The sequence below is a fragment of the Thermobia domestica genome, chromosome 8, assembly GCF_964235325.1.
Source record: "Thermobia domestica chromosome 8, izTheDome1.hap1.1, whole genome shotgun sequence".
NCBI lineage: Eukaryota > Metazoa > Arthropoda > Insecta > Zygentoma > Lepismatidae > Thermobia > Thermobia domestica.
Window position 1 is genome coordinate 254666248 of NC_137461.1, and position 26531 is coordinate 254692778.

The following is a 26531-nucleotide window of genomic DNA, read 5'->3' on the forward strand; positions in this document are numbered from 1 at the left end:
TGATGAAGAAGAGGAAACGCTGAGCTGATAGGGTTGTAAAGATGGCAGGTCCAAATAAACATTTGCCGAAAGATGCACAAGTAATTCAAGCTATTTTGAAAGACATGGGTGTTTCGGAATATGAACCACGGGTAGTTAATCAGCTTATGGAATTTACTTATCGTAAGTAAATAATGTATTCTGCTGTTTTCTTATTGATTGCGGCTACTCCGTCTTCTTCTCTAACGTGCAGCAAATTCGCTTGTCAAATAATCAAATTATGTTTTTTCTATATTTTCTTTTTGGATAAGGTGTTTTATCGAGTAGATTATGAATCTGTGAGCAACAAGAAATTATTTCAAAATTTAAGTTTTCTTGAAACGTTTTTGTAGATGTTGAATTGGATTTTTTATTCGACGATACGACGTTGCACTTCGACACTTAAAAATGTTATTTTTCACAAGAACTAATCAAAACTCACCGTTCAGCTATAATGATAATCGACTTCGGAATTTAAGATTTTATTGGTAGCTACAAAGTACAAGCGTGGAAAAAGTTATTCTAATCACAAAGGACATCTATTCAATGAATCAGAAAAATGTTATTAACCTTAAAATTACGTCTAGACTTAGAGATAGACACACTAGATGTACGAATTATTACAGAAAACTGATAAACGGTGTGCAATTTATTTTTTAAAAATGGCAAAAGTGCACTTTGAGCAGGACATTCGTAGAAACCAATATTACAACGAGCTCTTCGGGAATTCTAACCCCTTTCGCTCGCTCAGCTATGTTGTGTGAAGTAAGTGACACTGGAGATCTTCTATTTGCAAGACTGGGGGAGAAAAACTAAAAGATACCTAAAATCACTTGTTCTGCTCAAAGTGCACTCTTACCAAAATAATTTTACCTGTTAAAGAAATTTTGGTGAATGACAAAACTTCTGTCATTCTTCTGTAGATGTTCAGAACTGATATAGACGTCTGTTCCGCAGAGGGTAGCCAATAACTGATACAAAAGTGTATGTAATTTCACTTTCGACGGAAAATTTGAATTACTGGGTGCAATTTCACTTTAGAATGGCTTATGCAATCTGAATATAGTAACAACAACGTGTGGGCATACGCCGCAACACATGAATCAGTCTATGCTAGGTAGCCACTAAAAAGCACGAACAGGAGTAGAGTGCAGCAAGGTTTGCGTCCATAGGGAGCTGGCGCATCAGCGATAGTGAGTATGCGTGTAAGCGAGGATAGTGCAAATATGTTAATTGTTGGAATAGAATAGTGCTGTTTCGCCGGACCAATTTGAAAATCGAAAAACAATACTAAAATGTACTGCATTCTGTAATATTTGCTGGGATTACATTAAGTTATGTTAGATTACGTTACATAACGCGGGCAGTGTTACTATACGGATCTATAGCATAAGTAGCGGAAGTAGTAGTAGGAACGGGTTAGAAGCTCCGCAGAGGTTGGTTGAGTTCTGTTCTCCACATGAAATGGGCAAATTAAAGACTTGCATTTTACAGCGCCGCTTACACCGTAAATAACAACTAACAAAGATAACCACTTTCTTAACTTTTACTATTCCCCTTACCTGACTTTCACTCATTTTTATTCACAAACTTAAATGAATTCTCCATTTTACCTGGTAAATTTCCTAAAATTGGTCCGGCGATACAGCACTTAACCCAAAACTCATGCATAAAACATGAACCAACTTGTGACTGGTGGAAACTAAAAGCATGAATGCTATCTAATCGAATCAGGGCAAAAGTACAGCATGGGGCACGAGCAGAAGCGAGGACGTGCGGCAGTGGGGAGCAGGCACGTCGGTGTCGGTGGGTATCGCTTAAACGAGAGTAGTGGAAAAACACTTTACATGTCAGAAAATGCATGGTAGCACAGCTGAAGGGGAGGTACTAAATTAGGTTAGATTAGATTAGGTTTGGTTCCTCTTCTGTAGTTTCAATTCGTTTCTACACTTACAGCAAACTGTTCGTCGGTTTAGTAGATCATATCTTTCAGGCCAGGACTATATGAGACGGGGGCCATATAAGGTGGAATACCAACCACCATAACACGTTCTCTGCCCTCGGCTTAAGTTTAGAGTTGCCCCTTCAATTTCAAAGCTACAAAAAAGCAGTAAAAACATTAAAATGTGTAGTTCTACTATACCGGTACGGATCTACAGTACAAGTGGAGTAGGAGTAAGAATAGTAGTAGTAATAGGAACGTGTTAGAAGTCCCGCAGGGGTTCGTTCGGGTCTGTACTTGTCATAAAATGGGCATGCTGCTGGATCATTGAACCTTCCGCTTCTTGCAAATAGTACTCACTTCCATATACCTTTTCTCGTATTGAACGTAACTTTACTGCCTAACTTACACACCTAAACATCACATAAGAACTCCAAATCTTTCTCCAAAGAACACCATTTCTTACCTCATTTCTCCTGTAAATTTTCCTAATTTTCATAAAAAATTGAGGGGCAACTCTAAACTTAACCCCTGCCCTTCTGCAAGAACTCGAACCTGAGAATACTTGCACCTGTGGTGCAAGCACTGACCATTAGACCAGGGAATGGGCAAGAAATGTGAACAGAATGGCTCTTGCAAGCCTGTGCTTGATTCTCTCCATGTAAATGTTCAGAGCTTTGTCCTTGTTGGGTTAAATGTCTAATTTATAGCAGAAATTATACAGGAATTCCTCGTGTTTGATTACCATGACCGTATCGTAATTAAGAATAGTAATATTTAGAATTGTAATTAATAATTAGAATCGTAATTAAGTTATAACAAGTAATATTTTTCCGATTCACTTTAGGATATATAACTTGCATTTTGGATGATGCTAAAGTATATGCCAACCATTCTAAAAAGAAGCAGATCGATGTGGACGATGTTCGACTGGCAGTACAAATGCAATTGGACCGCTGTTTTACTACTCCTCCACCCCGTGACGTAAGTATACCTTAGACAATGCTTTTCAGCCACAGGTAAATTTATGAAATTATTTTAATAGTCTGTTCTTGCCTGTTGCCTACTGGAATCTTTCAAATAGTAAAATATCTGTGGGAGAGAATTTAAGCCCTCGGCATAACATGTCGATGCGCTACTCAACTCCCTGAACAGTCATACATTCTACATTTCTGAAGTCTATGATCAGCAGGGTTGGCAAAAAACTTTGGTTTTTATTGGGGGGGAAAAATAACGTTTGTTTGTTCGTTTATACAAGGTTTTTTGGTTTAAATAATTTGCTCTATGTATTTATTCACATATGAACAGAAATAAATGTTTCGCCTTGGTGTTATTATGCAACAACGGAGCTATGCTGGAAGGGATCACATACGCTTAAAGCGGAATCCAAACCGCTTCACGGCTTACATCCGAGAGAAATTGTCCTCCATTTGAACTCGAAACCGAGACTAATTGGCCACAAATGCGATACGTCTGCCGACTCACTCACGAAGGACTCCTGATAAAAATACGTTGTACTGATCTTTACATACTTGTTAATATAATTGTCAAGAGTCTTTTCAGAAGGACAAAAAGATAAACAGTTGCACAAGTGAAACCGTTGTACAGAGTTGCGTATGGACAATTTCAAAATATGCAGAGTACAGAAGAACTAATTTACTCCAAGTTAGTTCACTACGACTTTTATTAGTCCAAGTAAAAGAAATACATGGACTTAATTTGCATATCAGTAAGAAAAGCGAATAAAGATACGAATTATTTGAGTCCACTTTGGCTCTGACCCATTTTTACAAAGATACTTCTGATTACAATAAATGCCCCTCGTGGGATTTGTATGATCCCCCCCCCCAAACAAAAGTACGGCATTTCGATGTACTTTTTCAATAGTAAACATTATTAAAACAAAACAATATTTAGATTTTTTCATTTGATTGTAATTGCATAACAGTAATAACAAACTACAAAAATAAATAAATAAAAATAATAATAATAATCACAAAAGAAACATTCATAAACTTATATATTTAAAAAAATGCTTTTGTAGTTTAATCTTTTTGAGTAATGAATGAGGAATTTAGATCTGAATATAATACGAATAATACACGGGAGTGAAACTTGATAACCTACAAATGTGTGTTTATCAAGATTTCACTAACACTTACATTTTTATTATTATTATTATTATTTAAACCAGCTGGTTTAAACCAACTCTGATTTTCAGCCACTCAGTTCACATAGCCACAGCTTTTGTTATGCTTGAACAACCGAGTGTTTACATTCATAAGCATGTGCAGTTGAATTCGTGCTTTTTTTTTTCCTTCACACTATTTGTATGTCATTGACTTTGCATCTATGGAGAAAGTGATTGTGATATAAAATCGGTTATCTCCTATATTTGACTATATGTAATGTATAATTCAGTCGTCAGAGGTGTTCTGTATTGTGGATACTGGGTTTTTCAAGTAGAACAGGAGTTACGTCACAGCCCATATGTCTGGGTGGCTGAGCACCGTTATCTGGAGTGATAGAATTTGTGGCTTTTTAGGGAGCTTGGGAAGTGGTAACATTTAATAGTAATAGAATTGTTTTAATATCTTTATTTGATTAAATATCTTTAATATGGTTGACGCACCGACATTGTAAGTCGGAGACTCGATTCAGTCGTGCATTTTATCAGTCTTTGTATATCATTGAACTTGCAGCTATAGGGGAATTGATGTTTATAAAATCTGTTATTTCGTCCATTTATTATATATCATCTTAACAAGTGTTCGATAAAGTTCAAGTCAAAGCTTGTAGCTAGATAATAATGCGAGTGCCTGACGCACTCTTCCTGATCACCATTAAGGGTGACCTTCTTAAAAGACGAGCCTTACACTCATGGTCGGTCTGTACATCCACACACCAACCAGGATGCATGTTCATGGAGTATTTATAAGAGACTTCAAAAGAAGATCCTTTGTAGTTATCCCTTTTATTTGGGAGCTTCTTTCAGTGATCAGCCTCCTGGCGACCAGAGGTTTACCACCATATATAGTGATGTCATACGAGCGTTATAGGCAAACTCACGTCCCGCTTGGAGACAAGGTTTGAAAAAACCCGGTTTTTAAAAAAAAAAAAAAAAAAAACAACAACCTACCTGGCCCCACATGCGTTTTTCGTTTTTTTCTTTTTTTTTTATTTATTTATATTTCAATGTCTTTGGGGTAAAGGTATTACAACTTGTAACAATTTTCTATTCACTGTTATTTTGAAAAAAAAAAAAGGCCACCATTTTGAAATTTTATATTGGATCGCCGAGAAAGTCTAAATAGCAAATTTAGAATGTCTTGTGCTTCTACCCTCAAAATTTCAAGACTGAAAATTGCGTTTTCTAGCGTGTATAGCTGTTATTTATAAATAAATAAATAAATAAAAAAAAAACGCCATTTTGAAATTTTATGTTAGTATGCCGCCAAAATCTATACAGGGAATTTAGTGTGTCTAGTGCTTGCTTGTACCCTGAAAATTTAAACTTAAAAGGCTGAAAGTTGTACCATGCAGTTTGTGTGGTATAGGCAGACAAACGAAGAAATTAGGTCGAGTCATCCTAAAAGCGCCAAATATGGATACCAAATATATTAATTTAAAACAATCATATAATTCGTGTTTTGTAAAATAAATGGTTTTATTGCTGAAGTTCACTTCCGATACTTTGTGCGTTTATTAGCGGGAATTTCCCGAGACTTGTTGCAAGACAGTTTTTTCCCGAAAATTAATTTAAAACAGTTAACAAAGATTCAAAATGTCATAAATAAAATTAAATATCTTCCAGCGTTTATTGTTGAAGTATTCACTTGCAAAACTTCGTGCGTTCAATTGCGCGAATTTCCCCAGCACTTGTTTCACAACAGGCTTTCCCCGAAAATTCATCTTTCTTTACTGTACATCGACACTTCCACTAGTACGGAAGTTTAAATTCAGCACTTGAAATAGTAAGCATTATGTATTCTTCGGAACTCCGAGCATTAAGCTTCTTAACTTTGGCAATAGTTTTTACGCCATTCCTGGTGTTAATTCTAAAGAATGCTTATTTGAAGAGTAGCAACAAATAACTGAACTAAACTGTTGTTGTTGGACAACCAAATTTTACTGAAAAATACTTGTGTTACTATCAAAGGTAAGAAATAATACTAATAGCTTTACTAATGTATTTACATATTTACTGGTAGTACCGGCATATGGCCTTAAACCCTTCAAATGTATGAAGGATATGTATGTCCTTCGGCGTCTCTGAGTCGGCGAACACACTATTCACGGAAGATATTTTCTAAAATATAAAATTGCATACTTCACTTCAAATAGGCAATAAGCATAATCCATACATTAATTTGTTCTATAATTATCTCAAGCTAAAATAAGTTTTATTTATTTATGTATTTATTTATTCAGTGCATTCAGAACTTTGAAGGTACTGAGTTGAATGGTGTTGTATATCTTAAACATGAAGTATCTAATTCGCCCAAGGAAAGTCAAAATCTGATATAAACTACTTTCAACGTGATTATCTTAATTTTACCAATAAAATACTAACAAAATGCTCAAAAACCCAGGTGGGTCCAATTCGTAAAAAACACCAGACTAACCTGGACGGGGAGTACCTACCTCCATATCGTTTAACCAGCGCTAGTAAGATAACCGCGGAGACACTCAACCAACAAACTCGGGGACCTTAGTCACCCATTTGGAAGTATTCCGAAGGCGTCTCTCCTTCGGTAAAGTTGATAGTGTCCCAACCTGCCAGCTTCATTTTACGGAAGAGATACACCATTTATTACCGGTACCAATGGGATCCATCTGCACCAGACAGATATTCCCATTTAGGGGGCACCAATCACTCCCCTCCGGTAGATGTTGCTATAATAGCCTGCGTCAACAATATCCGTGGTGAGGTATCATATACACTCCTGGGTCAAGTGATCCGTATTATTGACTCATTTGAGAGCCTTGACACACTCTTCTGATCTCTTGCCTTCCCAGTAGGTGATTCCATCACCACTTCCACCGAGTCCATGCTTATCGACTTGGACTCTTTAAGGAAGAGCCGAGCATAGAAGGCGATGTTTTAATTCGCTCCGCAAGCCTGCATTATTTTGTCCGACATCGTATTTGGCGTGAGTCTCCTCCCCTTTTTTCAGCACGGGCTTAGGACTGGCCATCATATATCATTTTACATAGAGATGATATCGATAGATTTCAGGCTTATACATAAATTCCCAAATGTGTTTCCTTGCACTGTAACACAAAACTTAACAATGTTACTGTTGGCCTTTTCCATCATTGTGCTATGACCATCCGATTCCATATCAGGAGAATCACCCTACCACTTAATTCCTTTGCAACTGTGTATCATGGTTACTACAATATTGTTTTGTGACTACTAGCGTTCTCTTAAAACACGTAGGCATGTCGTAGAGACGAAAAAAAATCGTGACTTGAGGTTCGCAGTCTAGGTCCAATGCTATCGATCAGTGAAGATGCTGCTCTACGGCTTGGCTTAATAATATAGATCATATATATATTGCAATTCTGTTTACATATTCAAGCTCGTAGTCTTCAGTACGGAATGTGAAAATTTGAGCTGTCCAAGTTTCCTGATGGATAACCATCGGCTGTTTCTTTAATTTATTTATTTTTTTTATGTAATGTCATATGATCTTCAGGAATAGATCTTTTGATTCACTACATTCCTGGAAAATTCCAGTTCATTTTCGAGCACCGTATTTGATTTGGGCTGTTCAACGGCTAGTTGCATGGGGAACTAGCTGCGAAGGTTATACCCTTATCAAAATTGCTGAATTCTACAGTGCGTAGTATAGTATTCTGGATTGTCTACGTCTGCTCCCCGAATCAGTACTTCTGATAGGGTGTAGCAGTTTCTTTTTTGTCTTTTAGTGAGAGTATCCCTTTATATATATATATATATATATATATATATATATATATATATATATATATATAATATTTTATTGTTAATAATTAATATTTAACTTAAGATATATTTTTTTCAGATGTTGCTGGAAGTAGCCCGATCGAAAAATAATAGTCCTTTGCCGTTCATTAAACCACATTACGGAATACGTCTGCCTCCAGATAGATACTGCCTGTCAAGTTGTAACTACAGATTACGCAGTAATAAGAAGGTAGGTTTAGTTATTTAATGAAATAAATTTACGTATATTTACATTAACAAATATTTACTTTTAATATATATCATTTGAAAATGCCAAAGAGTTCCGAGAACACCTCTTTCCTGCCCCTTCAGCGGCTTTGAAATTCCTACTCCAAACTTGCTCTATGTCTCTTGACGGAATAACACATTGTGAATTATCAGTCATACTGCACACATGAAGAATATAATTTGCCAGGTAGAATTACAGATTGCAGAACTATTCTTCTCGATTCCTAAAAATACCATACCGTCTTGTAAATACGGTTACCTTTTAAACATAACAATCACTCTGTTTGTAGATACGTAGTCCAAGTATGACACGTAGATATAGGGTTCGAAAAGTCCTGGGTGCCAGGTCCCGATGGTAACGGGGTAAGCGAATCTGACGTGAGATTTTGTTCGTACGTTAGTATTCCAAATTTTTATCTACCAGTAGTTCTGATTTTTATGTACTTGAATAGATGAAAAGCAAATTATAAATGTTTATAAAGTTAAAATTTTCCAGCTTACTTTAAACCTTAACATGAATGAAAAAGCTACTTGATTTAATAGGATACATCTCAAATGCTCCCGAATTACTAAAGGTGAAAAAAATTATTGCCTTCTTCAACGCATCTTTTCAGAAAACTAACGTGCCAAATCCGGAAACTATGGAACTACATCCCGTTGATTATCTTATTCCTAAGAGCAATACCTTTCACACTCCAGTAATCCTCCATAAATTTCCCTTGTTTCGAAATATTCTACGTGGTGACTTCCATTTCAACTCAGGCAAAAAAATATAAAATTGTACCATCACCATCTCAGATATTGTTGAAACTTTTTTTTTTTTTTATAGCAACTAGACATGTTTTTAAGAGACCCATATTTTTTTGTTTTGTCAAAAAAAAATTCCCGCCAAGTAATGGGCCATCAAAGACGGGGAGTACAATTTATGAATTGTAAAAGACATGGAAAATGGTTAAATTCGGAGCCCCACTATTCAGCTATGGAGACAGGTAGAGTTATAATTCTTGTTGTGGTATGTACATAGGGATATAAATAAACTATATTTTATTATAGTTCGGTTTGCGCATGCGTACCTTTTTGTACATAAATTAACAAATGAACATTAATTTATCTGAAAAGTCGAAGTTTGTGAATTTTTTCGAGCACTTCCGGTTCGAATTTTAAAATTCTGTTTTCACGGTTGGTAAGACCTAGTTTCCCGCTTTTCGAAAAAAAAAATTGTATCGCTTCTGTGTGCAACCGTTTTGTCGCAGAAAATTTGAGAAATTGTAAAATTCTCAAAAATCGCCATTTTTGGGCGCCATTTTCTCGAAAACACCATCTTTTAAAATTCTGAAATTTTGTCAGATGGTTTAACTTTACATGAATAATAAACACACCAAATACCATTCTCGACCAATGCTTCATGAATTAACTACAGCCTTTTGAAGTTAGCGAGGTTTCGTTAACTTTGATGTCACAGTTAGCAACACTGGAAGCAATAAAAATGCAATGATTTGATGATGTTTGTAGCTCACATTAATTAAATGAAGAATAAAAGGTTTTCCTGGCTGATTTTTTTATTATTTTGATCAAAAAAGCGCTCTGAAATAGTAAAATGAGCCTCCCCCCTTCTCCGTTTTTTTAAAAACGAAGTAATTTGAGATGGGAATTATGATTACGAAACACACAAATTTTAAGTTGACTTACTTAAAATGGTCTTCGGAAGCAAAATTTCACTGATTTTTTTTCACATGGACCAATCATTTGCTTGCTTGGTGTCTTCTTCGCTAATAGCAGTAGTACACTCACAACTCGTCCAGAGGTGGATCCAAGGAGTCGATCGTCCTCCCAGAAGAAACTTTCTTATTTTATATATAAATAAAACCCATTCCAGAGTTTGGAGCTCTTAAAAGTAGCTCTAAGTAGCAGTATTATCCCCCCCCCCCCCAGAAGTTCGTCCTGGATCCGCCCCTGCGTAGCACATTGTCGATAATCACGAAACACTTATTTTCACTTCTCTTATGCTCTTCTGGAAACCTGTACCCTGCTGAAAGTCCATGTGGAAGCATAAACAGCACTTCAACTGTACGTAATTCATGATTTATTCATAATTCTGCTACGCACCACTGGTTATCATAAGTATATGCAAGGGCGCCGATCCTGGGGGGACCGGAGCCCCCAAAGCTGATGTGGGCCCCCTATTGTATTTATGAATGTACAATATTTGTCATAATTTGAATGCAATTTGTCTTAAAATCCTCATATATATATATATATATACCTTCTGCATCTGAATCCCCTCCCCCCAAATCTACAGAGAAATCGGCGCCTTTGCGCATATGTATGTAACAAAAGTTCCTTTTTGCAGACTTCTTAAATCTACACTTTGAATTGCAGAAGCTCGATTTTGGGGGAAGCATGAAGTTAGTTTATGGTGACCCGTTACTGCCATAAAAACTTCGCCATTTTCCGAAAGTCAAAGGTGACTTCGTTGAATACTCAGGTACCGGTCGCATACTTTCCCATTCTTACTTTTTTTTTTTCTTTCTTTCTTCCGGAAGTTGTCGAATTCAGTTCCAGGCAACAAAACGAGAGTAATACCCGGAGTTTGTACTTGCACTATACTCACGACTTCTGCGGTTTTAATACTGTGTATCTGTTTTTACCTAAGGTTATGCCGCGTTTCCACATTTTTTACAACTCCAACCGTCCCTTCCCCCCAATACTATCGCAGAGACCCTAGCATGGCCGGTTTCACTGCAAAACCACTGCTTTATCGGACCTGTCTGCATCTCGATCATCAGAAAGCGATTTTTAAAGTGGGATGCAGCACCATCATAAATCACTGACACGGTTTGGGAAATTGCAGACACTTATTTCTACGTATTTGAACCTTTTTCTATAACCTATATTTTCGCTTTTCTTCGAGTATTTTTAGAATCTTGTCTATGGCTATGAGTACATGAGCCGAATCGTGTGTTTTGTCGTCGCTTATTACTACAAAACTGTCAGTTGTTTCATATTCCGGTGATATAACTAAATTTCACTTTGCAGAATAACAGTCCAGTTTTCAACGAAGTCCTCATGAAGTAAAATAGAATTTGTATCTTGAAATTTTATACGATGGTTTTCGGTAGCAATTAATTCTCTTTGGATTTTCTTGATGTAGTCATGAATTGCAATTCTTACAGTTAAACCAGCAATGTACGATACGAAAACGGAAAGTGGCACAGTTTTTTTTTTTTTTTTTTTTTTTTTTTTTTTTTTTTTTTTTTTTTTTTTTAACGAGATCATTGTTTTCCCATATGGCGTACGTGACATTTTCATTTTCAGCAGGATCAAAGACTCCACACTTATTCCTTTCATTCCAGGACATTCACTACATTCTTGAAGAAGACAGCTGCCACTTTCAGAAGATCATACTACTAAAGGAAGCAGGTCACTCATGACAGCTTCAATACAGGTTGCATGTTTGATTTGTTGCAACGCAGTAGCAGATAACTTAAAATTTGCACAATACACACACACACACTTCCCTATCAGGTTGCGGACTGACCCACTTTAGTCGAATACTATAAAATTCCGAGTGACCCATTCTTATGCTGAGATTGTTCTGTTTAAAAGAAAGTCCGTAAATTTCTTTGATGGAACGCGTAAGAAATTGTTTTTAATCTTTTTGTCCTTTTTGGATCACTAATGACATCGCACTTAATTGAGACTTTGTCTGGATCATTCCAAGTCATTACTGAGGTAATAGTTCAGGCTTTTTATAGATCATCAGAATTTATTGGATGGCCATTTTAAGTAAGCTTAAAATTTGTGTGTTTCGTAATCGTAATTTCCATTTCAGATTACTTCGGTTTAAGAAAACGGACGAGTAAGGGGGAGGGTCATTTCACTATTCCACAGAGCTTTTTTGATCAAAATAATAAAAAACCAATCAGGAAAACCTTTTATTCTTCATTTAATTAATGTGAGCCACAAACATCATCAAATCATTGCACTTTTATTATTTCCAGTGTTGCTAACTGTGACATCAAAGTTAACGAAACTTCGCTAACTTCAAAAAGCTGTAGTTAATTAATGAAGCATTGGTCGAGAATGGTATTTGGTGTGTTTATTATTCATGTAAAGTTAAACCATCTGACAAAATTTCAGAATTTTAAAAGATGGTGTTTTCGAGAAAATGGCGCCCAAAAATGGCGATTTTTGAGAATTTTACAATTTCTCGATTTTTTGCGACAAAACGGATGCACACAGAAGCGATACAAATTTCTTTTCGGAAAGCGGGAAACTAGGTCTTACCAACCGTGAAAACAGAATTTTAGAATTCGAACCGGAAGTGCTCGAAAAAAATTCGCAAACTTCGACTTTTCAGATAAATTAACGTTCATTTGTTAATTTATGTACAAAAAGGTACGCATGCGCAAACCGAACTATAATAAAATATAGTTTATTTATATCCCTATGTACATACCACAACAAGAATTATAACTCTACCTGTCTCCATAGCTGAATAGTGGGGCTCCGAAGTTGACCATTTTCCATGTCTTTTACAATTCATAAATTGTACTCCCCGTCTTTGATGGCCCATTACTTGGCGGGATTTTTTTTTTTTTTTTGACAAAACAAAAAAATATGGGTCTCTTAAAAACACGTCTAGTTGCTAAAAAAAAAAAAAAAAAAGTTTCAACAATATCTGAGATGGTGATGGTACAATTTTATATTTTTTTGCCTGAATTGAAATGGAAGGCACCACGTGAGTACTAATCTCTATCTCATGTAGCTGACTAATAATAATCATAAAAACGTTGCTTTCCACTCTCACTTATTTCATCTGTTCTATATTCACTAATAACGTAATTGGTCAAAGGAACATAGTTCCACGGACAACGTAAATTTCCTGGGGGGAAAAAAATGTGCTGACGAAGGCAACAACTTTTGCCGAAACGTTCACATTTAGATAATTTTTATTGCTTTTGTGTTATTTCTTAATAGGAATGCCCATTATACCAGTAATTATCATTTAAGGTTAAAACATTAGCACTATGTATGAAATTGGATCTGTATTATTATGGTTTCCGGAACTGGCGCCTAGGTCAGTACAAAATTTTTCGAGCCCTGCTTAAATAAATGGAAGACATTAGTAAATTGATCAAGAAGTATTAAAAGTAAATCTTTGTTAAATATCGAAATATAAGTTTAGTTATACAGTAAACGCTCAGTAGAATTCATTAATATAAATTGGGATAAAAAAAAAAGACAAAACTATAAAATAGTACTTCTACAGAAGATTGATCCGTCTGTATGTGTCCGATTTTAAAACTTCACCCGTATTCACAGAATCAAACAACAGGAGGAAGCCAAATGGCTCTCAGGGTGAACCGATTTTGAGAAGGCTATGTCGTAGCACTTTTCCACGCCAAGTTTACCGTGATACAGATTCAGAAGCAGTACAGGAAAAATGGATGTGCATTGGGGTCAGCGACCATCAAAAAGCTAATCGACATAAACACCACGATGTTCAGGCAGTTCGTTCACCAAGTAAAGGGAGTAGAAAGCGACCGTGTATTGCGGTGACTCCACCTGTAGCTCGGAAGTTGCACCGAATAGCTCTGCACGAAAACCCACTAACGTCATCCTACTAAATAAAAATGATAAATAATTAATTCTAAGGATGAATAGCATAGTAACGGTCTTTACTTAATATAACCAAAAAAATTCTTAAGTATCCCAGAAGCATCAAATTTACGAATGCAAGGATTCTGAAGAATTCGATGTATTCGAAAAATTCAAGTATAACATTTCTACAACTATTCGAGGGGGTAGGTTCGAGAATTTCCCAATACTGGGCTTTCTTTCTCCAACACGATCGTAATTTGTGATAGTTTGATCCAACAATAACTCTGATGAAGAAAGCAGTTGTGATTTTGAAAGCTTTAGTCAAATTGAAATTTTAATGACAGACAGGTAAGAACAGAATGTTAAGAAAGAAAAGCTTAGTTTACAGAAAACCAGAGTATAGGTAGTTCGTAATGATCACCGTGTGCATAAATAATAATATAAAATCTAAATTTCTTGACCGAATATATATCAGCATAGTTATTTATATATTTGTATTTTATTTTCAGTGCTTTAGAAAAGTAAAAGCGAAAAAGGTACCTGTTAGTAGAAAGTGTCACGTGTTATGTGCTAGTTTATCATAAGAGGTACTTACGATAACTGGAAAGTCACTTGTAGTAAATTTAGAAGTGTCTGTACTCGGCTTTCCTCCGCCAATCTTTTCATTTTGACTCAAAGAGTTGACCTTTTTAATATTGTCTATTATCATGCGCTAGATGTTAAGAGAAGTATATAATTAGAACAAAAGAATTTCGGCAGAAACATGTGGAAACTAAAATCAAGAATTTCTTACATGAACGTTAGTAAGGGATCGCGCTGACCCAGATATAGATCGCTTACCTCTGGTACGTGGGGTGCCTGGTTCGATCCCAACGTGTGACAAGTGAATTTTGTGGTCGTCAAACACCATTTGTGTGGTTTTTCTCGGGATTCTCCCGTTTCTTCCTACTTTCTTCATTCCACCGTTATCATCCATGTCATCATCATCGCCTTCCTCAACCTCGGAGCATAAACGTTAAAAGAAAGAGGAGTGAATTTAGTACACCTGAACACTAAGAGTATTAAGTGGAGAATACTATTCTTTAAGACACTTTCCTTGTTTTATATTGTGTACTTAGTGTTATTTTTTAAATTTTTTCACGACATCTGTTTTACTTTTATCTTATTTTAATTTTAGATCTTTGTTTTGTTATATTTCTGATCATATATTCGAGCTCTCGCGTAGCATAGTCACTAACGCTTTCGCTTTCGGTGCGAGCGATCCCGGATTCGATTCCTGGTGGGACATTCGGTCGAAATAGAGTAAAAAGCATTTTCAGACCAGCCATCCTGAATGAAGTTTTCCTGCGTTTTCCTCATTCACACCAGGTAAATGCCGGGATGGTACCTAACATATAGGTCCCAGGCCACTTTCTCCCTTCTCTAATCCTTTCTTTTTTCCCTTTCCCCGGCTAATGTGATCGCCGAGGGACGTTATCCTTCATACGTGACGGACTAACATGGCCGTAGATTCTGAAAGCCCAGAAATCTGTTTCCTAAATCCTGCTTCCTTGATCACGTATTCGATATCACCTTTTTTGAATTTTTTAAAATTGATATTATGTTGTTGGTCACTTGGCTCTTTGTAGTGGGAATAAATAGTATTCAGCTGGCGTCCCCATTAAAAGCTTGTCACTCAGTCGATTAAATGGAAACACACCGGTACACGATCGGACACTTTTCATTTGCGTTAATTCTTTTTATTATTCTGTCTGTCTGTCTGTCTCTCTCTCTCTCTCTCTCTCTCTCTCTCTCTCTCTCTCTCCCTCCCTCTCTCTCTCTCTCTCTCTCTCTCTCTCTCTCTCTCTCTCTCTCTTTCTTTTTTTTAACACTCTAAGACAAAGCATACGTTCCGTGGAAGGTAAATGCTTAAATTAGGTGCCTTGGGTATGTACCTGTTTTACGCAACGCTCTTTTGACTTTTGAAATTTTATAGAAACAAATTATTTTTGTGCTTTAAAAACCTTGAGTCCGAAAAGTGTTTTCGTGTTTATTCATTCAATTAATATTTTATAGTAATGAATTCATTTTACATACACATAGAATTTCTCTATCTTTAATATTGGTAGCAGCGAGTTTTATAGTTTATCATAGAATAAAATAAAATTTTATTTATTATTATTTATTTATTTATTTTTTACAGCCACAACAAAAACTTATTGGCAGTTCGCAATTTTCGCTGTCGTCGAATCCTCGCATATCGATTGGTTCTCAGGGTATAGGAATGATGACCAATTCCAAAATGCAGTCAACGGTAGGTCTTCCTTCGAAGCCTGGAACGACCTTGTCCCTCATGTCTGGCACGCAGAACAATCCTACCGTCACTTTTGTTGCGAAGCAGCCTAACATTCCACCAGTACAGCGACCGAAAGTTGTTACTGCCCCAAAACCTGTAATAAAGTTTTCAGGTAATTTTCAGTTTTAAGGTAGGATATATTGACCTTTAATTCCAGTGGAGTGTGTGTGTGTGTGCGAGCGTAATTGATAATGGACAAACATGTATATCGTGGTGCAAATTGATACAAATTGGTTTTGTTATGACAAACAATTAATATATTTTCTTGACACTTCTCCAAAATTCGAAACTTGAACACTGTGACCAGAAGTGAAATTTGCTACCGCTGAATTAATAGTACAGGGTGATTATTATTTAAAAAAGAAAACCGGGAATTTGGTAATAAATAATTTCATGAAAACATTTTTAAAAAATATTTATCTCATTTAATAGTAAACATAATGCCATTTTAGAATACATACAGTACAATTTATTTTCAACGAACTTAAAAAGTTCGTTATTGAATTCTCTATGTCTGAGTGTGTGTGTCTGTGTCTGTTATTTGCAAATTTTTCAGTTTTGATCCCTCCATTCGATAGAGCATAAAAAACTACCTAAAAAAGTGATGGAATTTTTCGGTCACTCTTATTGTTCCCGAGATATTGGCCGAAAGTGCCTCTTTCGGAAGATTTAAGGAGTCATATTTTGGGAACCTAAGTCACAGAGGAACGATATTGGTGTTGATCAATACCTAAGAGGATGCTAAACAGTTTGGTACCACTTAGGTAAAATAGTAACTGGTGGCCACTGGTTTGGCCAGTAGTCAGTGTCCACATCACTCCTATAGATAGTTTTTGATGCTCTATAGAATAAAAGCCTCAAAATTTAAAAATTCGCAAACAGCGCAGATTGTTTTCAATTTTAATAGGATCATTTCAGTATTTTTATCCAACATAACTTTTAAGTATTGTGAAATGAAATGGGATAGGTTTCATTTTGAAAGGTATTTTATTCGAGTTATGGAATTGTCCGTTGAAGAACTCCGTTATCATGCCATATGTTTAGCAGCGTAGTTAAATAATATATATTGAAGAAGGAGTAAGATAGACTGTTCGCTCCTGAATTTACATAGTAAATTCCCCCCCTCTTATCAGTGTAGTATATTTTTTAGATGATGTGTGCCAGTTAATGGAAAAAACAGACATGCGAAATATATGGCAAATAAATCTTTAAATATTCTATCTTAAGATGAATACAACATTTATTTGTGTTGCTGAGTAGAGTTGCTACAGTATTACCGAGCTAGACACAGGTTTCATCCGTTTACATTAATTAGCTGTCCCGAAACTTGCTCTTGCTTAGGATCAGGGCCGGATTTCCCAATAGGCCCGGTAGGCCTGGGCCTATGGGCGCAAGCTCCCAGGGGGCGCACGGCCGAGAGAAAAAAACATTTAAAAATATCTAAAAATAAAAAGAAATAGCCATAACAACATATTTTTTGAATTGATTTTAAAAAATCAGGCTAATACAGCATTCTGATTTTGCAGTTCATTGGAACAAATAATTGTTGGTAAAGTTAAACTATTTTTCAACATTATGCATCAACTTCGTTACAACATTGATTGCCCAACATTGATATTTATTTGCCCAAATGGCTAAATTGAACAAAACCAAAGTTATTCACCAATCTTTTGTTAATACATTAACGGTATTTTGTTAAGCCCAGAACCAAATAAATTCCTCAGAAAAACTTGCAATGATAAAATTGCATCGTGGAGTGGTGTTTAAGCAGTTAACATATAGGCCTGATATAATTTTTTAATATAGGTTTTTAGGAAAGTAACTTTAACCAGACTAGGGGGCGGAAAAAATTATTGGGCCTAGGGGCGCCAAAATGCTAAATCCGGCCCTGCTTAGGATCGCAAGTGAGCAATACAGGAGTATTAAAGTAAGAGACTTTATCTTTTTAAATTTTCTGTCTAGATTTTAGGTTAGGAAACCCAAACTGTTACGCTTTTAAACGCTTTTAAACATGTTTAATTCTTAAATATTAGCAGATCTTCCGTTCTTCGCAAAAAAAAAAAAAAAAAAATGAATAGTATGTAACCTGCAATACAGCAAAGTAGAGTGGATTGTCTAACTTGAAGGGCTTCTGAGGTACTCTACTTTTTGAACCTCAGAAAATGACATTCGCCAATCCCCTCCATCAACTCGAAAATCGATAAAACAGCTTCGTACGCGATTAGATCTGGTGACTACGTACAACATGTGGTGGCTTTAGGTGACTCCTTTCTTTGGGAAATCTGATGACACACACACACTTTATTTTATATATTAGTATACATTGCACAGTTCAGCATTGAATATAGTTAAGGTGGATCACTAGGTATTCTCGGTGCTATGCTAAACACTGCTTGAATAGTGCAGCATTGCTAGGTTGTGTCGTATGTTTACTGGTGCCATATACAGTAATAAAGGAAGTAATCATGGAATTCTGCGTGAACACTTACTGGAGAAATTAGTTTTCGACCCTTACTGCAATTCTCAGCTAAGTTCCGCTTCTCGAACTACAACGCTAGAATCCAGGAATTTAACGGCAACAACACATAATGACGTTCTGCGTAGGTTTCTTCTCAAAATCTTTTTCCTTAAATATAAATTAATATTTAAATAAAATGAGAAACATAACACGAAAAAAGGTCAAACAATATATCTTTTTCGTAATAAGATCGTTACTTTTAAACTACTTTACACATTCAAATAAACATTTCATAAAATTGAGCACTTCTAGTAAGATCTAACAGCAAGTGCCATCTTGTGTGCTCGTTGTAAAACGAATCAAATATTTTCTTCTATATGTTACCGTTTCCGATATCAGAAGACATAACCAAATGAATCGGTGTCTTGTGTTATAGCTGAAACACAACTTTATCTTATAGTACAATATGTATAATATGGAACGTTTCATTGCGCAGTGGTTAAGGGAATGAGCTAAAATATGTACTGACTTCCGGGTGGTGATCCACCTTAATAAGAATGAAGGCAATACTGTATGTAATAGAGATATTTATATATCATACTTAGCATGTGTCATGTTTAGTAACTTGGTACTACAGAATGTGTTTCGCTAAAAATGCTTCCTCAGATAGGGAAGGGAAAAGCAAGAGGAAAAGAAATAAAATGGAAAAATTAAAATAACAAAGGAAAGGGGCCAAGTTGGACGCCATGTTGGAATGCAGGGTCACGTAATAGGATTACCAGGCTCTGAGAAGGCGGACTTTAGTGCATAAAGACAAAACTAATAGGACGGGTAAGTTTGTAAAAGTGCAAGCGAATAAAGGAATAATAGATTAAACAATTGTGTAATGTAGAAAAAGTACAAAAAAAAAAAAAATGGTGAAAGAATTAAAAAATAAAAATTAGTGAGTAATAGTAATAAAAAATGTAAGATAAAAATACTAAAAAGTGTGTGGAATAGATAATTATAAATAATAACAATAAAAAAGTAATTAGGAGAGATTTAATAAAGCGTAAACAATTAAGATCAGGGGGTCGATTTGCGGACAGGATGGTAATGTAAAGATGAGGAGCATAAAGAGTGTCTGGGGAAAGGATTTTTATAAAATGAAAAGAATATATGTAAATGAAATAATCTTGTCGTTGGTCGAAAAATGAAATGAAATGAAATCTTTCAGTTTAACGTCCCATGATTATGGCGTGTAGGCTAAAGGAGACGGTGATAATAGACGAGAAATGAATGGAATGGTGGAATGAAGAAAGTTGGAGGACAAGAGAGAATCCCGAGAAAACCCACGTACACGATGTTTGTCCACCACAAAGATCACTTGGCGTGATTGGAGATTGAACCAAGGACCCCACATACCAGAGGTGAACGCTTTACCACTAAGCTGAAGCGACTCTTGTAGGTGATCGAATCACGGGAAAATGGTTGACCGTTTGATTTTTTTTTAAATTAATTTTTGGAACACATGTAGTACCTACCGCAAGCTGCATTTTATCCTGTCACTTTGGTTAAAGGTCGTATCCTAAATGGTTAGGGAAGGCACTTAAATATGTATGCCAAACATAAATTATCATTTTAGTTTTTATAATTACGCTTTCATTGAAATACATATCCTATGGGGAATGAAGAATTCATATGTTTTCCATAAACATGTTTTCCCCATGTGTGTCCTCTGGATGAAGATTAGGAAGATATTGACACATAGAAAATTACTGGCGCCAGAAATTAGCATTATATTTGTTTTCCAACTCTCTCTCCTTAGCAGAATTGGCTGTGGTAAGCAGGGGTTTATGCCGTGGAACTCTTCCATCATAGTTTGATGGGTGCAGATATCCTGACAGCTGTAATCCGGATCACTTTCAAGTGTTCTGCCAGATCTGCAGCGTTGCACTTAAAATTTTGTTCCACACACACCTTTTGATAGACTCAGCTGGCGTTCCATTGGGCCTGGTCAGCGAGAACATGACCTCACACTTTTCTTTTCATGTCTTTTAAGCTAGTAGTAACCCCATGCACAAAGTTGCATCTGACGACGTTCGAAATCACTCAACTCTTTTAGGCGCGACAACCTTGCTTCTCTTGTGGAATTTTTACACTATCCACACTTCGAATAACAAACGAATTACGGCCATTAAAGACTTTCAAATCATAATATTTCATCATCCAAAGTGTACGTTTACTTATGATATGTCTTTGTACACTTACTAATTAGAAAAAGGGCTGAAAAATGTAAGTAGTGTATATAAATTAATGTAGAAATTAAAAAAAAAAATGTTCAGTGTATTATTTATTTAATTCCATCATTACTTTATTAAACTATTTTTCAGCCCTTTTCTCGTATATTACACAACTTTTCCGCATTTATCATTCCTTTTCTCCCGCACTCCTACTGATACATCCGACCAACCAATTTCATCCTCATCTACTGAACTCTGCTTAGCATTGACTAAAATCTATTCTCTGTTCGGCAATAACACCATGCAACCCCGCATTCCAATTGTGTTCTTCAATCTTTCTTTTCCTTATCTACTGTCCTCCGTATCTGACAAAGAGTGTGGCGAAAGCGCCTCTAATGCACTTCTTTTAAAGTATGCGAATACATTCCCACTAATTCATTATATGCTGCATGTACAAAGTAATTTTAACATAACGCGTACCTGGACACATCACAGCTTTTTCCTATCTATAAATTTAAATATTTCTTTTCTCTTCCTTGCGTCTTTCTTGGAGAAAGATTTCATAGTGTACTTTCAATTTTAGTAATGCTTGTTTTGATTAGTTTCCATCAATATTTTCTATTCCTATATCGGGATCCCTTCGTTCTGTATAAAACTATCAATCTTTGCCAGTTCTCTGCTGGATGGTCTCTCCGATTCTCCTCCACAATCATCGGTCTTGGGCAATTTTTTCGTGTTTCTTAGTCTCATTCTCCAAAGGTGAATTCGTTTTTATTTTGCTCCGAGCATGGTTGCTGGTCCGGCCGATTCCACACATTTTTGACTGATTCTTAATGTGCGGTCTTCTTGCAACATTTGAAGACTCTGCAAGTAGTGTTACAATATGCGAAGAACATATCAAATTTTCTTCTCTACGGTTCTTGGTAACAGTTCTGTTCAGTGTCGGCGATACGTCTCACTCGGGCATCTCTTTCGTCCCTTATTGTTCTTCGATGTTTCGACATAAGTTCTGTATATCGTCACCACCTTATATAGGGTCATGCAAAATTATTTGTATAAACTTGTAGAGATGATTCCTTGTACCAAATAGAGTTTTAAAGTCATAATAGGCATGGATCGAAACAGTCACCGTCACTGAGCGCCATCGTGGCTTAATGGCTAATACTCGTGATTTATGTGCTCGTGGTCCTGGGTTTGTTTACCAGTGGGAGTTCATGTGGTTTGGATACGACGTTAAACTATAGATCCACGTCTCATATAACGTCTGTGTTGAAGGAAACACTAAACTCTAATGGACTAATCAGTGGAGGTACTTGCGTCTGACATAAACCAAGGTAATGATTAGCATCTCACTTTTAGCAATAAGGTTTGTCTCATACAGAATTGTTTATTCAAAACTGAAGATAACTCCACATAACCAACCAGTCATAGTCACGGAGCAACAGCCATTGGAAAGATGGGTTGTAAATGTGCTATCTTTCAATTACTAAACAGTGAACACTGTAAGTGGTTTTAGGTAGAAATTCTTGAATAGTTTGGACTGGACTTTAGGAACAACTTGTTCAAGTTGGTTGTCGCTGTCAGTGTGCGTCCGTATAATGTCGAAAGGATTTTGCACGTCATTTCATCAGCTTATTTGTTGTCATTAATACAAGTGGCACAGCTTCCAGTTTGCCGTTTCGCAAGAATCGGAATGTGAAAGATGTATCATTAACTATATATCATTAACACCGCATACCAAGGAAGGGTCAAAAAAAAAAGTCCATCACGTAAGTCATTATTTTTTGTCCCAGAAAATGTAATATTCTCTATTTTGCGGTAAACTAAGAAACTGAACGCACAAAATAGAGAAGAATACTAAATTTTCTGGGACGGAAAATGATTAACGTCGTGGACTTTTTTTTAAACTCTTCCTTGGTGTACGATGTTACACGTAACCCTTGATGGACCTTTGATTAAACTTTAAATTTTAAAAGAAGAAGGACAAATTAAACAAGGAATTCAAATGTCACACAAGAAAGAAAGAAAAAATGTTGGGTGTAGATAGGCCAAAGAGAAAATGCCAAAATATGATATACATTTACTTGTTTACATTTGCGAGTGTGGTTCAGAATGTCGAGATATGGAAGATGTTAGTGTATAACTATAGTTTGCTACTAGGGTTTTATTGAATTCTAATGAAGGAATTCTGCCTCATAATAAGTATTTACGATAAAAAAAAACAGAGCTTATACTGTATTTAAAAGATAGAAGAACGTTGGATGACTGTGTTGGAGGCCAATTAGAAAAATCAAAACCTAATTAGAAGTGAAAGTGTTCGCGGTCAGGGAAAGTTTCCTTACTTCGTCATAAAAATTCAGAGAAATCAATATCCGACTTTCCGTGTGAACACTGCGATGTGTCGGAAGTATTCGTATGCAGTGGAATAGATATACCTACAGTACAGACTTCTCGCAAAAGTGTTAACGATTAATGATTTGTTTCCTCAACCTTAGGCCCACCGTGTAAGTCTGTAAAATGAAAGTGTAGTTTTTTTTTAACTCCCATGTTGATGGCTTCTAGGCTAAAGGAGAAAGATGATTAAATTATCAAATAATTGGTGGAATGAGAATATAGGAGGAAATGCGAGAAAAGTCATGGTTATGATTTTGTTTACTACAAGCTTATATGACTGGAATTTAACCAGGGACTCTTTGCGGCAGATATAAGTGCTCTGCCACTGAGTGAACGTGCCCTGTGTTTCGACCTTTATTTAACTAAAGTTCGTTTTATTTTCTAAATTCTACCCTTAAATGTCCCGTAACAATTTAGAGAATTACAGACTCTTTTGATGAGCTGCTGTCGTCATCCTCAGTGAAGTAGAAGATAAACATATTAATAAACACTTCACACTATGTAGATACATCGGACTTAAAGGTGATGTCTCATTCACATGTTTCAATGATTTTCTCTAACTATAAACTTTGAATTGAAGTATTTTACCTCAAAAGGAGCATAAATCTACCACTGATTCATGTTTGGCATGATCATACGCAAAAATATTGTGTTGAAGTCTTTTATTGATATGTATACCGCTATTTACGCCTACGTGAATAATTTTTGTATAAGCGGAAGTTTCATCACATACTCAGGTGTGTGTGTATATATATATATACAACCGCGGATTCAGGATATGATCAAGGGAAGGGCTAAACCATAGTTTGCCGCTTTATCCAGTGCAAAGAAAATGGGATTGAAGCTCATTCTATCCAGTGTATACCTAAGTGTCAGGGAGTGTTAGCCCTCCCCTTGGATCCGCGCCTCTGTATGTATAGATATATATTCAGGATGTAACAGAAAGGTACGGCAAAATTTCAGGGGTGGATTCCTTGTGGGTAGACAAACAAAAAGTTCATATGACCATATGTCAGGAAATGCATCGTTACAGAGTTATACGGCCATTCAGCCGTCTGATGCTGTGAAATAGTCACATTCTGATCGTCCCTTAATGTGACTCAATTTAAAGCTTAATAACTCACAACTCACACCCTGATTAAGGTAGGAAGATAATTTTGGTATCAATGTGTTCCTGAAGAAATGGCTTTTCGCCTATATGTATTTTATGTATCTGGGGGGTACCACGGCGGACGGGGGAGGGAAACTACCTTTTTTTTTCCATCTCGTAGTTACCGTCCACCGTGATACCCTCCACATACATAAAATACATATCAGTCGAAAGCTTCATCATTCAGAAACACACTGATACCCAAATATCGTCCTAGCTTAATTAGGGGGTGAGCTATTGATGTTTAAATTGAGTCACATTAAGAGACGACCAAAATGTTACTGTTTCACAGCATCAGATGGCTCAATGGCCATAACTCTGTACAGATGCTTTTTCTGACATATGGTCATATGAACTTTTTGGCTTGTCTACCCATAAGGAATATAAAGTACGTGTAACTAACGTTTTATTCTTGAACTAGTGTTTTGTGTGCAAGAGCTATTTTTATCACGAAACTAATTTTCTTTAACTCAAGAAATCAAGAACGTAATCGTGTAACCTGTATATAGTGTTTCAGGGATTCATCCATTTGTTCTGTACTTAGTTAACTTTCATCTAAAAGTTACAAGCCTGTACATTAGTAATGTCAAACTCAATATCTCAAGTAGGCCAAGTAGTGCAGTAGACAATGTACAATAGTGTGGGCTGCAACAAAAATTTTAAAAATCCATTTTCATACTTGATGTATTTAAAAATTAGTAAATATATAAAATCTTATCTTAATAGTACTGCAGTTATTGAATAATAATAATAATAATAATAATAATAATAATAATAATAATAATAAAGGAACCGGCGAAGATCCAGATAGTAGATGAATAACTTGTTTCTTTCTGGAGACATACTCCTCGCATTTCAGAACATATGTCAGATGAATGTCTATTAATATCTGTGGTGACTTGTTCCTTTACACAAGTGAAAAAAGTTGTTCAAACTGATACGTACTATCGAACGTGGAAATTATGTGAAGCAAATTTTGCATCAATTTTGTAAATAAGTAAATTATATTGCCATTTTCTCGGGGTAAACCGAGGTCCGCAAGTTTGACATGCCTAATCTACATAATGTAAAGTGTTAACCAGGGTCTACTACATTAAGGATAATGACAATAGCTGGTCGAAATTGCCTATTGTTCTCTATATTGTTACAGGGCTCTTAAAGGTAGGTTTTTTTAATTATTTGACATGCGTCAAATATTATCTTTTAAGCAGTGTGCTTCCTTCTTTTTTTGTACTAATGGTATTATTTTAATTTTTTTTCTTCCTCAGCGGCTACCACACAAGCGACTACAATGCCTAAAATTCAGATTTCCAGTCCAGGGATGACTTCATCAATTTCCTCCATACAACAACAACAAAGCCCTTCAATTCCAACGGCAACCGTGAAAATGGAAGTAGACGACTCCACTGTTGGAGGACTGAAGAGGAAGAGAGAAGATGATGAATTTGATATGCCTGAATAACAATTTCATCGTCTCACACTCGTCGAAGAAGTGACGTTGTTTTGTTGTACAGAAATATTTTATTCAAGTACCTGTACAACATACTATGTTCGTTATTTACCATTACATTTGTATTATATCTTGAAGGAAAGTGATAGTTATATATAAATGTAACTGTATTTTATTATATCTACAAAACAAAGATCTCGTGCAAACTAATTTACTTCTATGGAAGATGTAGTGAAGAAATACATTTTATATCGTTGCGTTGTATGTGAACAGTGTGTTAGTATGGTTTTCTATCCTTAATCATCATCAAAATGTGTTAATACAGAGTGTGAAAGTGGCTCAAATAAGAATGTATATACAAATCAGTTACTATTTTCAGTTACTGAATATTAATGATAAAAAATATTGTTGTTTATAAGAAAGAACCATTAAAACAAGATAAAATGGAAACAAGTGTAGCTTATTATTTATGCATTTGTTTGATTTTTAAGTTAAACGTCTCTTTCATCACCACGGCCGTACGAGATGAAATTCGTATCTTGACGTGAGATTTGAAATATACATGTGTGTATACCGGAGATCTGTCCTGGGAGTATACATCACAGAAAAAATATGTACGAACTGTTCGGCCATCCAGAAGTACTGTAGTACGTGTGGAAGTTTTATGTTTGCTTATTTTAGCCAATAATCAACTTTGATTTCTAACAGTAGTCGTGTCGGCCAAAACATTTATGGTGT

General features: G+C 35.8%; 1 protein-coding gene across 1 annotated transcript; it reads left to right on the top strand.

Moving 5' to 3' along the window:
• Positions 1–25989, top strand: LOC145693554 (transcription initiation factor TFIID subunit 9-like). The gene is made up of 5 exons (XM_081769645.1): positions 1–162; positions 2808–2944; positions 8011–8142; positions 15967–16231; positions 25612–25989. The coding sequence occupies exons 1-5, from the start codon at positions 42–44 to the stop codon at positions 25803–25805; spliced, it is 849 nt and encodes a 282-aa protein (XP_081625771.1). The 5' UTR covers positions 1–41; the 3' UTR covers positions 25806–25989.
• Positions 25990–26531: the final 542 nt, after the last annotated feature.

What these genes read in the sequence shown, in the direction of transcription:
- LOC145693554 (XM_081769645.1), top strand. Translation starts at nt 42, where the DNA reads ATGGCAGGTCCAAATAAACATTTGCCGAAAGATGCACAAGTAATTCAA. An exon ending in GCTTATGGAATTTACTTATC is followed by an intron (nt 163 to 2,807) that starts GTAAGTAAATAA and finishes GATTCACTTTAG; the next exon opens with GATATATAACTTGCATTTTG. An exon ending in GATTACGCAGTAATAAGAAG is followed by an intron (nt 8,143 to 15,966) that starts GTAGGTTTAGTT and finishes TATTTTTTACAG; the next exon opens with CCACAACAAAAACTTATTGG.